We start from the raw sequence: 17,130 nt of genomic DNA on the forward strand, positions 1-17,130 counted from the left end.
CCCCAGTCAAGTCCCCCTCCCTCGTCAGCCCAAAGAGCAATCAGGGTTCCCTGCCCTGTGGGAAGTCCAAGGACCACCCACCTCCATCCAGGTCTAGTAAGGTGAGCATCCAAACTGCCTAGGCTCCCACGAAACCAATAGGTACAGTAGGATCAGAAACCCATTGCCATTGTTCTTGAGGTCTCAGTAGTCCTCATTGTCCGCTATATTCAGTGAGACTGGTTTTAACCCAGGCTTTTTCAGACCCAGGCCAGCTGGCCTTGGTGAGTTCCTGATAGGACATCCCCATTGTCTCAGTGTGTGGGTGCCCCCCTCGCGGTCCTGAGTCTGAAGGAATGGTCTTTGACAGACATTTTGGCACTCTCGTCAAGGTCAGGTGGCTGCCGATGCGCGGGGACTCTGGGTTTTCCGTTCTGCTTCCTTGCTCTGTGCCACCCGTGTGAACGCCACGCCGCTGGCCTTAATCTGCTTCTGTAGCAGCGGGCGTGAGGCCCCGGCTTTGCTGCTTTTGCTTCCCGTTTCACTGCTTTTTCCGGGCCACCTGGGCTCTCAAAGGAACTTCAGGTGTTTCTAGTTCTGCGAGGAGCTGTCACTAGTTTATCCGGGAGCTCTGTGTCTGACTGACAGATGCCATCTCAAAAATAAACTGAGATAGTCACTGAGATTCCAGATACCAGCCTCTGGCATGGACACACATGCAGACGTGGGTACAGCAGCACATACGTGTGTGCTCGCACACATGTGAACAATATTACACGCATAAGTAACACATAGGGGGAGAAGAGGAACAAAGGCACTCCCTAACAACATACAGAGTCAAGGGAGAAACTAAGCTAGAGTTCCTGACGGCTCAGGTTCTCTAGCCAATGATAAACAGAGATGGCTCAGGGCGAGTCCTTCTCTTCAGTGGTTAGATAGCCACCGATGAGCGGCCCATGGTCCATACAGGCAGCCACAGACTCGGTGGGCTGAGCAATAAGAACACCATGGTAAGAAGGCCTTGCTGGGAAGAATGGCTTCACCAGGGCTCAGTGTGGAGGGATGGGAATGGAGGGGAAATGGAGGACCACACAGAACAGCAGATAGTGTATTAGATCACCAAGGACTTTAAAAATAGAAAAGAAACAAACCTTAAAAAAGGAAAGAAAGAAGACCCAGGTGCAATTAAAGGCCAGGGATCAGGGAGAGGATGGGAAGGCCAGGGACCACGGGGAGGATGGGAAGTGACTGACTGCTGCTAAGGAGAGAAAGGTGCCACAACCCTGTACAGATACACTGCGTGTTCGTGGACACGCTAAAAGCTCTGAGTGCTGTTGGAAAGTGTGTGCGTCCTAGAGCTTCAGGGGGAATGTTTGGCAAGTGTAAAATTCATTTACCTGCTGCGTACATTAACTCTGGTTTTTCCGTGCGGATACTTTATCTGGATGACTGTCCCCTGGTGAGCATGGGGTGCTGACATCCCCTGCTGTTGTTGTATTGGAGCCCGTGCTCCCTTTTTGCCTAGTAGTGTTGTGTGATAAAATTGGGTACAGCATAAAATCTGCTGGAGAGATGGCTCAGTGAGCGAGAACTCTGACCGATCCTCTAGAGGACCCGGGTTCAATTCCCTGCACCCACATGGCAGCTCACATGGTATTTTGCCTGCATGTACGTCTGTAATTCCAAGATCTGACCCCCTCAGAGATGCACACATGCAGGCAAAACACCAATGCTCATAAAATTGGGCACTGTTATTATGTGCGTGTATATTTATAAATAATCCATCTTCTTGATGAATTGATTCCTTGACTGTTATGCAGCGCCCTTTGTCTTCTTAGTCTTGTAACTGCTCATCCCTGGTTTGGAATCCTGTTTGCCGAGGATGTCATTTTCCACCCTTTCCTGTAAGTCTGTTTATCTTTTCGGTTGAGGCACGCTTCTTGTGGGCAGCATGTTTTGGGTCTGGCTTTTAATTCATCCAACAATCTGTATCATTTAAGTGGAGAGTTAAGGCCACGTTCATTCAGAGTTCTGAAAGGTACATTGTGCCTGTCATGGCCTCTGCTTTCTTCTGTTTACAGTATTGTTGGACTCTTCCGGTCTTATCTGTGGTCATCCCTGGGGCTTGATGATTTCTTGTATTGATACCTTGATGTTTTGGATTTCTCACTAGCGTACCTACTCTTCCAGTGGAGTTTATACTTCATGTGCTCACGATGACTGTTTTTTCTTTTAGTGTAGGTTTTATTTTTTTTGCACTCTTTAGTAATATGTGTCTTGTGATCATAAATTGCCTTAGTTTTTATTTATCCTGGAAAGTCTTTGTTTCTTCATTCTTGTTTACTGCTCCAGAGGCAGTGGGACCCAAGAGAACAGAGCTGATGAACGAGGCAGACTAAAGTCTCATGCCACAACCAACTTTATTCTGAGCCTCGGACAACTTAGACTCTGAGGACTAAGAGTCACCCTAGTAAAGTGTACACCCACAAGGGCAAGCCACACATAGCAAAAGCATGCTTATCCACAGAGGCATAAAGCAAACAGCAGCAGCCAGCTGTAATGAGCTATCTGAAGTAAACTCGCTCCTGTCTGCTGCATCTGGCAGGAACACGAAAACCCATTCCAGGAACAATCCCATGCTTTGAAGCAACTGAGGTCATAAGTCTTGTTTTTTTGGGGGATTTTCTCATAAGCACCTGGGATTCTCCTCACAGGATTCTGATAACTCTAAAGGACAGCCTCCTAGATACAAGACGTGAGAAGTAATCTTTTTCTCTCTAGACTCAAATGTGTTATCTCATGTCCCCTGGACTGTTAGGCTTCTGCTGAGAATTCTAGGGCTTCCCTTCAGTGCGAGTTGGTGTTCTCCTCTTGTAGTTTGTAAAACTACCTCTGGGTGTGATGAGATGGTTTCATGGGTCAGAATACTTGCTGTACTGAAAAGCAAGAAGACCTGAGTTCAAATCCTAGGTAAAACCCCAGGTATGGCACACACCTGCAACCGTGTTGGCGGAGGGAGGCAGACAGACGCAGGAGCTTGCGAGCCAGCCTACAGTGAGCTTCAAGACCAAATGACAGCTCGTACTTCAAAAACCAAATTGCAGCATGATAGAGGAATATGTCTAATGTTCTTTTGGCCCCTCTAGGCATGCCCAGCTGCACAGATGGGCACACACACACACACACACACACACACACACACCCCTCCATTGTACCGTGCTTTTGGCCTTTCAACTATGTGTTACTGGGATCTTTCCGGCCATGACTTTTGGGGATCTAAGACTTCCTATCTATGAATACATGTGTTTTTCGGACTAGGGAAGCTTCCTGCTTATTTTATTGGATAGGTTTTCTGTGCCCTCAGTCTTTATTTTTTTTCTCCTTCAAGTATGCCAGTTATTCAGGCATTTGATCTTTGGCGCTTCCAAGATCCTGTAGTCTTTTCATCCTGTCTCGTTCTCTTTCATTATCTTTTGAGTATGATATTCTGAAAGCCACTATTTTTGGTATATCGGCTTAAGCAAGTCTGGCTTGGAGACAGGCGGCTGCATTACCTTTGACTCCAAGAGATGATCTTGGATCTTACCCTGCAGTCCAGGGTGGCCTTGAACTCACAGCCCTCCTGTCTTTGATGAGTTCCCTGTTCATATCTGCTTCGTCTTCCTAATTTTTTTTTAATGTATATCTTCTTGGATTTCATTTGTCATTGAGGGTTTTTTCCCCCTTTGTTTGGTTACAGGGTTTCACACAGCTCAAGGTGGCTGAGGGTGACCTTGAATTCCTAAGTCAGCTGTGCCCACTCACCCACACCCCAGCCCTCCCACTAAGTTTTTTAACAACCACTCCTTTGAATCTGTCCGGCGCCTTAGCAGCAGCAGCAGCAGCAGGATCTTTGGAATCTGTTATCAGGGAGTTATTTTCTGGAAGTATTATTTTAAAATATTTACACCAATTCTTGTTTTTCTGTGTTGAAATCTGTGCGGCTGTTGAAATGGGTGTCTCTACCACTCACGTGGGATAGCCTTCCGAGAATATGGCTGTCTCTTACAGCTGTGTCTTAGGGCGCCGGTTCATTCTGCTCAGCTGAGTTCACGTCCAGCTGGTGCTGCGGCAAGGTCTCCATGTAGCTTCTCTGTGTTTGAGTTTGGGCAGAGCACAGACTTGAGAGTCAGATGGTGTCTACGGTCGATGCTGGCTCTGCTATCTGAACGGACCCTAGTCTTGGCTGCTCCCACAATGGTGAAGGGTCTGAGCAGGATCTTTCCATAGGACACTGTGCGGGTCTGGTGGCTTCCTGGGGAGTGACAGAGCATTGCCCCCGCCCTTGCGGTGCTCACTCTTCTTGTCAGGAGCTTGTGGCCAGACAAGTGAGAGGCAGTTGATGCAGGCTCCCAGGCCAAGTGCAGGGGGATGTGCCTACGCAGCAGTTAAACATCAGAGAGCCCCCTATCCTCCAGCGGGTCCCCAGAGAAGTGTTTTCGGGGGTTCAGGAGCTTTTCTCCCAGTGACTATCAATCAGCGGGCCATGGCGGAGGCCAAGCAAAATCCCTCTCCCAGGGTTCTCCCAGGAGGGAGAGCGGGAATGTATGTTGGGCAGTTTTAGCTGTATCTTTGGTCGTGTCCCCTGACTTTATTCTCCCCATTTCTTTAACTTGAATTGCTCTAGTAAGGACTGTCTTGTTTTTTGAGACTTCCCTGGGCTATGCCTCTAGCAGGGCTACAGCTGGGGCTGGTTTGGCTGAAACTAGGCAGGCAGGGAGGCGATAGAATCTTTTCCACCCTTCCTAGAGCATCCTGCAGTAGCACAACCCTGGTCCTTGTGGGGGGACTCCCTTGGCTCCCTCCCTCCTCATCACCCACCACCGTGTAGTAACCTGTTTGCCTGGGGAGCTGTTCTGCTAAGCCAGTGTGGCGGAGAATGGCGCTGGGGTTCCAGAGATGGGAGTAGTGAAGGTTTTTGACCCTTAGAACAACTGTCAATCAGGTTCTTTCTTAGACTGGCTGTTGGCTATATAGCAACCCTGAGGGGTCTCCTGGAGGGGGAAGCATTTCAGGGCTCTCGTCTCCCTAGGCTGCACCTGGAAAGACCTGGGGACTTCAGTGCCTGTCTGGCATTTGCTGGCGATGATCCCCTCTTATAGCTGCGGGACTGGGCTGCTCTCTTGCCTTGCCGCCCCTGGATTCTACAAGGATTTTGTGTTCGGATCCCGAATCCCAGTGCTTTCCCAGCTCCAGGTGCAGCTCCTACAGTCTTTAGTTCTTGTGGAGAAGCAGCTGAGTGACCAGGTGCTTCACTGCCATCTTGCACACAGTATGCCTGTTTCCATAAGATGGTGGTTTCCTTAGATACTGTTCCACCCTCCCCCCAAGAAAACTCTTCAGAATTTGTTGCTAGTTTAAACTAGTATAAACAGTGGCATATCTCTTTGAAAACACAACCAGTTTTCACCCCAGGGAAACGCGAGCTGGTGGCGAACAGCGGGTGATGTGTTTTTTAAGCATGACCGCCCTTGTTATGGGCACAGTGCAGTATTTTATGCATTAACTCTGTTTACTGTGCATACAGACTGCTGAAAAACCATGGCCCAGGCAGCGCCAGCATAAATATGGGTCATAGTTTAAAGTTCACTAAGAATATTTGCTCTATAGAAAAGGCGTAAAAAGGAGAACATTTCCCAGGCTATCCCAGTAAACTCACTTAAGCCAAATAAACACGAGCGGGCAGTGTGTCTCTAACAGAGGGAACTTTTCCATTTTGTAGTCTTTGTATCTGAGCAGAATGGGTTCAGGTCTTTAGATGTAACCTACTCTGGGACTATCAGGGTAGCTCTGTCTGACTTAAAGAGGTGCCTGTCCTCTCTTCCAGATGTGGCTAAAACCCTGTAAGAGGTCGGACATACCCAAACGGCCGAGCTACGTGGCTCCCCTGTATAAGACAAGTGAGAGGAGGGGCACGCTGTCCACCACGGGCCACTCCACCAATTTCGTGATTGCCATGATTCTCCCCTCCGACCAGCCCAAGGAGCACTGGATCGGACGGGGCGTGGCCCTGCTGTGCCAGCTCAACTCCTAGCCGGGAGGCGCCCTCAAGCCGCCTCCCTCGGTAGACTGAGTAGATCACGTGGTACTGTTTAGCCTTTGTTTGGACTTCAATAAACTGAACTAGCTTAGCACTCTCTATGGTGACTGTATTCCGGCCTCTGTGAAGTCTCGTGAAAACGCGCACTGAATGTTCAGAGCCAGACTGAGAAACACACCGGTGCGCTTTGCTTCTCTTTCTGAAGAACTTTATTCTGGGAGAGTTCCGTAAGCATTAGGAACATATATAAAATGACACACCACTGTTGACAATGAAAAAAAAAAAAAAACAGCATTTGATCACTTCCAGCTTTAAAAATTTAAAAAAATGATTCAGTTACAACAACAACAAAAAATGTTTAGATATTTTAGCAAGTATCACCTTGCGGGACCATAATCACATCTGAGCCGCTGACTCCCTGGTCATGGACCGGGTTCACACTGCATCGGTAACTAAGTGTAGCGTTTCTAAGCAGAACCACAGCTGACTGAATGTGACAACGCCAAAGTCCACTGGGTGTCACACGGTGACAGCACTGGACAGGGAACATTGGTGACCTCCAACAAGCGCACGGTAGAACCAGACTGCTCAAGCCACGTGGAATGTTGGAGCCAAACAGAAATGTAGTGGAATTAGGATTGTCTGGTGAGACCTGAAACTATACATTAGAAGGATGCAAAAGCTAAACACTGGTGGAACCCTAGCAAAATACTAGCAGCAACTGTTAAAGCTCTCCTAAACGGTTAAGAAGATCTAGCAAAGAAAGACAAACTTTCTATACTGTAAGCATAACTGATGGGCTTTAAATCAGGCATTTCAGAATGGGCTATTCTAGCCGTTGTTTTAAATGAAGCAGATTTACTGCTGGGATGCACAATCCTCCTGGGGTGTAAAGCTCAAAAATGAACCACAAACAAACATATCTTGGTTTTGAAAGCAAAATATGTAAGTCACTTGAAGTTGGCAGTTCTCAGTAGGCCAGCACCTTTCAGCAGGCTGCTCAAACGGCCAAGCAACGAGGCGAGAGGACTGTCCTAGCTGTGCCCAGGGCTGAAAACGTGGACAGACCACTACTTCAGGGGAGCGGGGGCTCAGAAAAGGACAACTGTTCATTCAAGCATAAATTACAGGAGAAATACACCGAGGCACCCTCGCTTAGAACATAATGAATACTGACGAGTATCCGCTAACACCTGCATGCATGCGCCGCTCTTATTCTTGTTTTTGTCTTTGAAAACATTTAAAATGGAATGGACGGGGTTTGGCTCTGACGGTTTGTTGTCTGTTTTCCCCAAGGGCTCTCCTGACTGCCGCGCAGGTAAAGTAAAGCTAGCTGCACACGGTTCAGACACAGGTTCCTTGCAGAAGTGAGGAGCGAGTGGCATGAGGTATGGACAGAGATGTCTGCACATGACTAGTCTACAAGTCACTGGGTCAACAGTCAGGCTAAACACGGCACACACTTCTCAGACATCACTTGTCCAGTGGTGTAAGAGCAGGCAGCAGACATAGACTGTTCTGTCCCAGGCACCAACAGTGTATCTTGGCACAAAATGAGAGTGATTTTGACTTAATCACGAACTTGGCACCACAGCAGTCATGGTACCAGTGCAGTAACTGTTTAGCCGACATGTTGTATACAGATAAGTTGTATACGATAAGCATGGCAGACTTGGATTTTACTGCCAGCCACAGCATGTGCTCTGAGTTCCAATGCAAAACCGGTAAAGTAACATGAACACTCAGAACTTAAGTTTTCCGATTGTTGGTACGAGGGAGATGGAATGCCACACCTTTGATATTGTCTAGAATGGTAATTTTAAGAAAAACATATCTTGTACATGCTCTGACTCATCCCCACAAATCAAAACAAAGTTACAAAAGAAAATAACCCCAACACCAAGTATAGTAATGCAAAGAACCATTAAGAATCTTTCATTAAAGTGAAGTTCACACAAACATACAATCACAAATTTCAGTAGTTTCGGCTGCAAGTTTGAACACTATGCAAATATATACAAAAATAGTAACTCTAGATTCAAGAATACGGGCTTTTCCCAATGCTAAATCCATACTCTAATGCAGCCTGGCCTTCCCTCTAGCTCCTAAAGTCGACTTTATACAGTTTCCAAGTTGTGTTGAGTTGATCCCTATTAATCCCATATGTATATATGGAGCTGAATTAAAGGACGCTAGAATTCATTCTTAGCATTCACACAAAAATGTCTGCTCCAAGTCCATTTAAAATATTTTTAAAGTTTAAATGATTTTTTTTGGTTTAATTTCTATTTCTGCATAGCCACAGAAGTTTCTACTAATAAAAAGACTAGTAGTGTTTTATATGATTCTCTCTTTTTTAAAGTCTTATACGTCTATCAACATTGGTTCATGGAGTCCCATCTTCTCCTGTCTTTATCACAACTGTTTTTCAAAGGCCCATTCACGCAGAGCAGACAGCACTGAGCACCAGTCTGCGTGGTCAGGCTCGACCCCACGGGACCTGTGAGTAGTGCAGGCCGCTGACTTCCCTGAGCAATGTGCGTAGGACAAGGAACAGAGGCAAGCTGCACAGACATTCTCGCAGTCAGCCCAGGAATGGTCAGAACTGGATGTCAAACACAATTTTGTCTTCATAGAGGGCGATGACCAGCATGATGGCAAATCCAAACAGCAGTCCTAAATTCTGAAGAATGAACTGCCCGACCGGACAGAAGCCGTGCTCCTCGTTGTCACCGTCACCATGCAGCATCTCGGGGAGCTGAAAGGGAGAGAAGTTAGCGAGGCGTTTGGAAAGCACACCGGGAACGCCGTAAGACTGCTCTACTGCAATGTTTCTCTCCCTTCTCCCTTCCCCTAATACAGAATGGTTCACAGACGCGCACTCTGGGTCTCGGCCACTCAGATTTCACCCCATAGGCTAACACGGCTGCTGTATCACAGCACAGCAAAGAGCTGACCAGCATCGACTGGGACACAGAACTCAGGTGTACCCGCGGAGGGGGCTGGGGGTGGGGCTCTGGGTACAGCCTGCCTGGCACTCTTGTTAGGGTGACACCACTCACACACACACACACACTATTATATATATGTATATATATTTATGTCTATATAATGATATAAATGTATTTAGTCATAGCAGTCATAAACAGCACTGCCCAAAGTCCCCTAAGCAGGCATTTCCACGGAGGCTCCCTTAGAACCTCAAGCGGAACCACGCACCCCGAGTTCTCAGGGCGGAGAGCTTCTGCTTATTGCTGATACCTGCCGGACTGGCTTCAAATGCTTTAGGTAAGTAATCTTCATTAACATTCAAGGCAAACTGCCCGCCCTGAGAACTCGAGGTGTTCCAGAGAGTTCTGGTCCAGGCCTGGTGGCGAGAGCCTTTATCAGGTTGTGGATACTATTTTTATGGCCTGTTTTTATGACCAGAGAGACAGGGTTTCTCTGTGGCTTTGGAGCCTGTCCTGGAACTAGCTCTGTAGACCAGGCTGGTCTCGAACTCACAGAGATCCGCCTGCCTCGGCCTCCCAAGTGCTGGGATTAAAGGCGTGCGCCACCATCGCCCGGCTATGGATACTATTTTTAAGTAACTTTTCCTGCTAATTAGAATCATTTTGTGTTAATAACGTGCTAGAAAATACACGCAGGGAGTGTGCTGCTTCTGTGCCAGCGCCAGTGTCTGACGCATCCGCATCCTGGCAGAGAACAGCTCTGTCCTGTTTGCCTGCTTACGGCACAGACGGCCGTCACCTGCCGTTATTCCCCAGAACTAACGGTCAGAGACGCCTGCTCTCACTGGACTGAGGGCCTCATACACCTGCTCCTCTTGCTGCCAACCAACTCTTCCATCTCCTTTAAACTAGTCCCAGATTTCTCAAAGCAAAATGACTTCCAGTTCTCTTTTCAGTCAGCTTCTCTGCAGTTCCAAACTGCAGAGTTCAGTGTACAACTCTGACCCAAGCTGGGAAGGAGCAGCGAGGAGCTGGCGAGAGGTTTAAAGTTATATTGTATACAATTATCAAGGAAAAAACAAAACTGTTTTTAAAAACCCACAAATTCTTACTCTGAAATGTTTCTTGATTTCTAGCTTCCTAGTACAAGGGCCAGGCCGTCTTTGCCCAGAATGGCTGCATCTCCAGTGGCAGACAACAGCTAATGCGACGACAGTAGCGCCTGTCCCCCAGACCTGCCCCCTTATGTGTGGAGCAGGAACCTGAGAAATAAAGTCAAATGCTCGGTGTGCTAGCTCTAGATGAAGACACAAGTGACGAAAGAGCCCAGCAAGGACTTAGTGGACTCTGCACCCGAGGACAGACTCAAAGTGCACAGCTGCTGCCTGAGAGGTGAGAAGCGGGCACAGGAGAGCTGCAAGGAGTCGCTCTGAGGCACAGACGGAAATGAGGCAGGGTTAGGAGAGCTAAGGAAGAAAAGCGGGCACAGATAGTGGAGGTCCGTGTGTGGTAGTTAGTGTTTGTCTACTTGGAGGTGAACATGAGCCCTACGGAAACTGAGCCCACAGAAAGGCTGTGTCTGTCGTATCTGGACACGAGTAAGTGAAAACAACCACGCCTTGATGAACTCTCAAGTCAGACATAAGACTGGTATGCGCATAGGAGTCCTTCCTTCGTCTTGGCCATCAGGAGCCTCCAAAGATCGGCTAACAGTGACAAGATGTCCACCCCGACATCGCAAGGTCTCCTGAGAAGTGCCATTATTCTGTAATCACATCTCTAAATACTGCTATTACCTGAGTTATGCATTACTTGGTTAGAAATTTTCAGCATCTAAGGAATCGTTGTAAGGTAAATGCCTTTCTCTAATTATTACTGAAGTTGTTGCAGTCTTTAAAAACAAGTTTCCAGCCACTTCCAAAGATGTCTCCCATTTCTGGAAGCTGCACTCCACTTTCAAGGTTAGTATTACAGAGAAAGACAGCCAAAGCATCTTACCATGTCCACCAAGGCCACGTAGAGGAACATGCCCGCCGTGACGGCGAAGATCCAGAGGGTGATGTTGTTGGCGTACTGGCCGACGGCTGTGCCAATGAGCATGCCTATGTAAGCCATCATGGCGGAGAGCAGATTGTACACGATCGCCTGCTTCACAGTCATGCCTGCTTTCAGGAGAACAGCAAAATCCCCTGCAATTCAGATGTCACAGGAGTTTAAAACCACGGGATGTTTGTAGTAGCAAACTTCACCCTATTCTTCAAGAAAATACAATGTGCAAGGTGGCAGTGGCGCACGCCTTTAATCCCGCACTCAGAAGGCAGAAGCAGGCGGATCTCTGGGAGTCACTGAGTTCTAGGACAGGCTACACAGAGAACCCTGTCTTGAAAAACCAAAACCAAACTAAAGAAAATATAACGTACATAGTAAGTGAAACAAAAGGGTGTTAAAAGCATCACCAGGCGCTTGAGAAACGACACTTCTAATTTATGATCATCAGCATTCCCCAGTGTCCCGTTACAGAAGCAGAGCGCACAGGCACTGACTTCTTTGACAAGCAGTTGCTGTCAGTCTTAACAGTGGGACATGCCTGGCCATCAACGGCAGGCTCCACTTCCCAGTGGATCTTCTGTCTTGTGCGTTTTACAACTGAGACGAGCTAGATTTGATGAAAGCCAGGAAGAATCTTTTGGCTCATACCTAATTCATGCGGCAGCTCATGACAGAAGACGGCTATCGAAGTACTGATTCCTCCGGTCAGTCCAGCACTGAACGCTGCCCCTGGAGAGGGTATGAGCAGAGCGGACAGTGAGTGAGGTTCAGGGCTCCCGGGTCTCCCACTCCTTAGTTACCTGCCATCTTACCCACCATGGCTTTTGAACATACACTGCTTATGTAGGATTCATCCCACTGTGTCGGCGGCTACTGTGGTCAGGAGAAGCATGGTTTCTGCTTTCTCAAACAAACCAAAGCCTACTTCTGATTAACAAAATCTAGATCCCAGAGAGAACTCTGTCATGGTCAGTTAGTGTTCAATATGAAACTCTTCTTCGCTCCCCAAAGCTGTGACAACTTTATTAAATCCAAGACTGGGACTCCCCCAGTCTCTGGCAGGCATGTCTATGCGCGTGAAGTGCGGCGCTACGGAGGCAGCGAGGCAATGCACTTCCACGAGAAAGCAAGTTCGTTAAGAAATACACTGCAGACACTGGTTTAGCGACAGAAAAACAACCAAAATTCATCCTTTACTTCCCAATGAGAAAAACAAACTGCAGTCATGTATGGCAAGACATTGTAAACTTGCGCTCCGCCCCGCTTACCAATGGCGAGCCCGTCACTGAAGTTGTGGATGCCGTCCCCCATGATCACCATCCAGGCGATGTTGGCTATGCCCGTCTCTCTCAGGTCCGAGCCCGAGTGGCAGGGGCCGTGCGAGTGATGGGCGTGCTTGTGGGGCCACTGGTGGGTGTGCTTCCTCAGCGCCGCCTTGTCCTCGTCCTGGTGGTTCCGCGACGCCGCGTGGACCTCATGCTCGTGGATGGTGTGGAGCCCGTCGCTCTGAGAACGGGCCATGATTTTCTCCTCGGCACTCAGGTAGGTTTTCGGCGGCGACTCCTGCTGGCCCTCTAAATCCGTCAGTTCGGTCTCATTAAGTCGATCTTCAGAAACAACCGAGTCGTCAGTCCCTACGAGGGAAGAAAGGATCCGCTCATCTAGCAGATGCATTCACACGTGCATATAATTCCCTAAAATACTTTAAAAGTCATTTCATTAGAATAATTTTTCTAATTATCAGCTAAAATTTAAATAACTTGCCCAAGACAGTTGGCTGAAGGCCAAGCTCTCTATACCCGTGCTCCAGTGATAATGCTGCCCACAGATCTTTGTTGGAACGTGCTGATGACATCTGATAAGTTATTTTAAAAAATTATTTCCCAGCATTATTTTTTTTTTAATGACAAGGATGTGCATAACTGTCTTTTGGGAGAGTTCCACAGCTAGAGGAGGCTGCCGCCTGTGCTAACTGACACAGTGAGGGAAAGAGAAATTCAAATGTAAATAAACTGGAAAACGAGGTTAGGAAACCTGTCTGAGCTGCATCGTTCCATCAGATAACAGGGCTTGCAGATTTTAAGTACAAGGGGAAGCCATTATCCTTTAACTATGGAGGCACCTTTCATTTTTCTCCTATAACCAATCACATATAAAGAAAACTGTATACTGTCAAGAAATAGTACCCCTCGAGGACGGTAATCCACACCTGCAGATCCAGCACTGGAAGGCTGAGGCAGGGGGCTGGCACTATCTACCTGTCTCATCTGGGAGTTGTTCTGACTAGGACAGAGTGGCTTAGCAGTTTTGTTTCTTCTTTTTGAGACAGTGAGACAAAGCAGCCTTGCTGAAGCTCTTCCTGGCCCTGCCTCCCCGATGCTGAGATTATAGGTGAGTGAGCACCATTGTGCCTGACCCATCCTTTGTTTCACTCAGGTACTTTTAAAGTAGCAAATCTTCTTGTTCCAAATACATCTGGTCATGAACAGCACTGGATTGACTACGGTGAACAGATGAGTAAAATTACAAGCTACACTCATGTAAGATAAAACACATGAGGAAAACAACAGAGAAAAGAAATGTCAAACTCTGTGCAGACACAACTGTTCAAGCTTCCTAGTTTAAGTTTCTCATTGGAATGAATGGTGGGCTACCAGCAAGTGGCTTGAGTTGGAGCCAGTCAGCATCTGGTGTGTTGTTTATCTTGTGATCTGAAAGCTTTCTTCCAATAGTTGATTCTTCTGTGCTCTGCTTCATGAACCATTTCTGTTTTCCCTGTGGGAGGAAAAAAAAAAAACAGGTATTAGTATAAAATCCACAGCAATAATTAGCAACAATATGCCCTTATTAACACCCATTTGGGGGCAATTAGTGTTATTACACAAGTTATTTTTTAACTGATCACTACATTTTTATTTAATGTACAGTCAGTGTGTTTACATGTGTGCTAGAATGTGTGTGGAGGTCAGAGGAAAAAGTGAGGGCTCTCTCCTTCCACCATGAGTCCTGGGTATGAACTCAGGTTGTCAGGCTGAGCCTTTGGACCACTGACCCGTCTCACTGGCTCAGTACACAAGGCATTGAACTTTGTACAACCCAATACTACGTGCAGCGCTACCACTGTGGTGCTGCAGAGTAGCAGAAGCTCCTAGGTCTTCATGCTATTTTCTCACCCCAGTAGCATCTCCCTCCCCCTTCCCTGGGTCTGCTGGATGGAAAGGCTCAAACCTAAGCCAGATCTCGACCTGTAGCCTGTTTCTGAGATGTGCTAGGGTACGCTTAGTAACATGGAACATACAACAGCTGCCCTGACAAACGGACGCATCTTGGGAGGATTTAGTAAGGTGACATACGACAATCACTGGTTCCTAACAGCTTGGAAATAAAAACAGGCATTTTCTCTTGTGCCTTTCTAAGCGGACACTTCCTGGCTACTGCGCTACACCAACACAGGCCTGCAGATGCTTCCTGGACATTCTGAATTCACCTCCTTTGAATGTATATCTAGCCATGGGCTTCCTTTTAATTCCCCAAGGAGCCTCCAAACAGTTTTCACGATGACGGCAGTGTTTTCCCATCTTCCTATGGTACGCAGACTCCCCTTTCTCCACATCCTCTTCAGCACTTGTTATCTTTAAGTCTCTCCCTTTTTATTTTATTTATGGTACTTAGTTACTACTGAAGAGATTTCCTACTGTGGGGTTGTTTGTTTTTACACTGCTCGGAAGGAACCTCAGAAGCAAGCCAGGTGTGCTCCTCTAAGCTACGCCTCTGACTTTCCCTGCAGTTCCGAGTTCTATCTGTTGAGTAGTAATGTTGGCCGTGTCTAAGACACATGCCTATCGGGCTGTTTGTCAACGGGATCATTAGTGTAAGGGTCTCTAAGTGCTTCTGAGCTCCTTATGAAGGACAGAATCCCGATAGATGATCATGTTCAGGATTTTCTCCTGTTCTGCAGGTGTGCTGTCCAGGAGGCTTTTGCACTTACTGCAACACCACTGATCAATTTTATCTTCATTTCTCGTACTTTTGAGTACTATACTTAGAAAAACTCAGTTTAACCAATAGCTGGAAAGGATCCCCTTGCTTCTTCCTAGCAGTTTTATGTTCTCAGGCCTCTGATTTCCGTAAGAGGCGTCAGATGAGTGTCTAGTTTCAACCTTTGCTTGAGGAATTCCAGCATCACTTACTGCAGGGCCTGGCCGTGTGGCTCTGCGGCCTGTTCTGAAGTCCGAACTGGAGCCCTCTGCCAATTCAGACTGCTTCGGCTTTGGGGTCTTTGCTCTCATATGAATTTTGGAAGTTTTCTCTAGTCCTATGAAGACTGCCACTAACCACCTTGCACCGAACTGCAGCTTTGGCCAGGTTTTAGGAACATTTTAACAAGATTAATTCTAAACGGAAATCTTCCCTATTTCCCCCTTCAACCTGAAGCTACTGGAATACAATTTCTGGCATAATTCCTTTCTCATCTTGTATTTTTTTGGTCAGCTGAAAGCCTGTTTTCTGGACTGCAGCATTTATCAGTTCTGCTATCCTTTGGTAGGAACAGTGTGCCTGCTCTGCCACCATACTAAGATGACTAGCCACCCTGCAGTCTTGAACCAGAAAGGAATCACATTCACAGGTTCCCGACTCAGCGCCACGGCAGCCGGGGTTATCACAATCGCCTGCCAGAAAGCCAAACTTGCCCCTTCTATACTCAGACTGTTACTTAATTTTGTTTACATCATCAAATATTCTCACCAAATCCCTATCCTGCATCTGAGATGTGCTTCTTACATGACAGTGTTACACCTGTAACTATTATCTCATCGCTAATCTAGTCTTACGGACTCTTATTCCACTCCTTACCTCCTCCTTGCCATTCTCTGTGCGGTGGCCCTGACCCAGCCCTGTCACTGTTCTGTAAATGACTCTCCTCCTGCAGCCCTGCGGCTTCTCTTCACCACCTGACTGCCCACCCATCTGCTGGAAATAGTGTTTCTCACATAAAATGTAACTACAATCATTTCATTCATATGTGGTTGGCTCTGTTTCATTTCTCTTAAGTCCACCCTCTCTGGCTTCTTTTACCGGACCACCACCACATTCCACAGAAAAGTTTTCTGGGATTCTCATCTTAACCAGTCCTCCTTTGAAGACAAGCAGTAGGAACCAAAGTGACCTGAAATGAAACGTCCCTCTTGCTTAGACGGCAACTGGAGACCATGACAATCAAAGACTGCCAGACAACTCATGCTGTAAGAATTAGTCACCTCCCCTCATCCTGGCTCGGAGAGCTGTTCCAAGTCTACTTTGTGTCAAAGGAACACACACAAAAATGTATGTGTGCATGCACATAAACACGCAGAGTACTGGGAAGAAAAAAATTCCATTTGGAATTAACATGATGGAAGACATTTGTAACTCTTGTCCATCTGTATATATATGGGGGCTACCTATGTGTCACTACCTCAAACATACAGACGTGTACTGTGACATTCTGTTTAGGCTAACGAGAACCAGTGTGAACAGCGGACGGGAGTAGCTCTAAATCAGCTTTCTGACAGACACAGACAGCTGCAGGCAATCAGGGTGGTGAAGCCATCTTCTCCCAAGCAGTGTATCCGTAGTAAAAAGATTTACTAGTTCTAGAGTTTCCCTTGCTGACTCGCAAGCGAGTCTTATTATTCTGACTCCTTCTTCCCGCTGCTATTTCTATTACTGGCCAAGTTTTTATGATAAGGAAGGTATTGTACAAAAAAGCTTCACCATAGATAATATAGCGAAAGTCACTTAAAACCAAAAGAGAAGACTCATGAGACCTGTTTCCATATTCACTCTTAAGAGTATAACTGGTCAGCGGCTTTCCTGTTCCGTAAGTCCTCAGGTATGATGAAACGCAGTCTCAGACACTGCTAGACTGTGACTTAAAGGCCAGAGTACACGCAATGACGAAGCAACACAGGTCAGAGACAGGGAAAGGTAGAGAGGAAATACACAGAACACCATGCCAAGGAAAACCGCATGTTCCGAAAGAGAAGCTGTTCTTTAGAGCTGTACCTAATAAACATTCGTGAAGGCACTTAC

At 47.0% G+C, this 17,130-nt stretch overlaps 2 protein-coding genes and 1 long non-coding RNA gene across 9 annotated transcripts in view; 2 read left to right on the plus strand and 1 right to left on the minus strand.

The window, feature by feature from the left end:
• Dnah7 (dynein axonemal heavy chain 7) overlaps positions 1 to 6,071 on the plus strand; it is a 215,196-nt gene extending 209,125 nt beyond the window's left edge. The window contains 1 exon segment of the mRNA XM_050159210.1: positions 5,846 to 6,071. Within this exon segment, the coding sequence (XP_050015167.1) occupies positions 5,846 to 6,052 (207 nt within the window). The 3' untranslated portion in view covers positions 6,053 to 6,071.
• A 197-nt stretch (positions 6,072 to 6,268) lies between these two features.
• Positions 6,269 to 17,130, minus strand: part of Slc39a10 (solute carrier family 39 member 10) — a 79,390-nt gene continuing 68,528 nt past the window's right edge. For all 7 annotated transcript variants that reach the window (XM_050159214.1, XM_050159211.1, XM_050159216.1 and 4 more), the window contains exons 6-10: positions 13,713 to 13,833; positions 12,327 to 12,692; positions 11,707 to 11,787; positions 11,008 to 11,198; positions 6,269 to 8,816 (exon numbers count right to left, since the gene is read on the minus strand). In XM_050159214.1, the coding sequence (XP_050015171.1) occupies positions 8,658 to 8,816; positions 11,008 to 11,198; positions 11,707 to 11,787; positions 12,327 to 12,692; positions 13,713 to 13,833 (918 nt within the window). In that variant the 3' untranslated portion in view covers positions 6,269 to 8,657. The remainder of the gene's footprint in view (positions 8,817 to 11,007; positions 11,199 to 11,706; positions 11,788 to 12,326; positions 12,693 to 13,712; positions 13,834 to 17,130) is intronic.
• On the plus strand, positions 12,465 to 17,123 carry LOC126511808 (uncharacterized). The gene is made up of 3 exons (XR_007594787.1): positions 12,465 to 12,600; positions 13,388 to 13,449; positions 15,605 to 17,123. It is a non-coding gene; the product is annotated as an uncharacterized lncRNA (long non-coding RNA).

The sequence above is a fragment of the Alexandromys fortis genome, unplaced genomic scaffold, assembly GCF_014885135.2.
Source record: "Alexandromys fortis isolate MF-2015 unplaced genomic scaffold, M_Fortis_MF-2015_v1.1 scaffold_65, whole genome shotgun sequence".
Classification (NCBI taxonomy): Eukaryota; Metazoa; Chordata; class Mammalia; order Rodentia; family Cricetidae; genus Alexandromys; species Alexandromys fortis.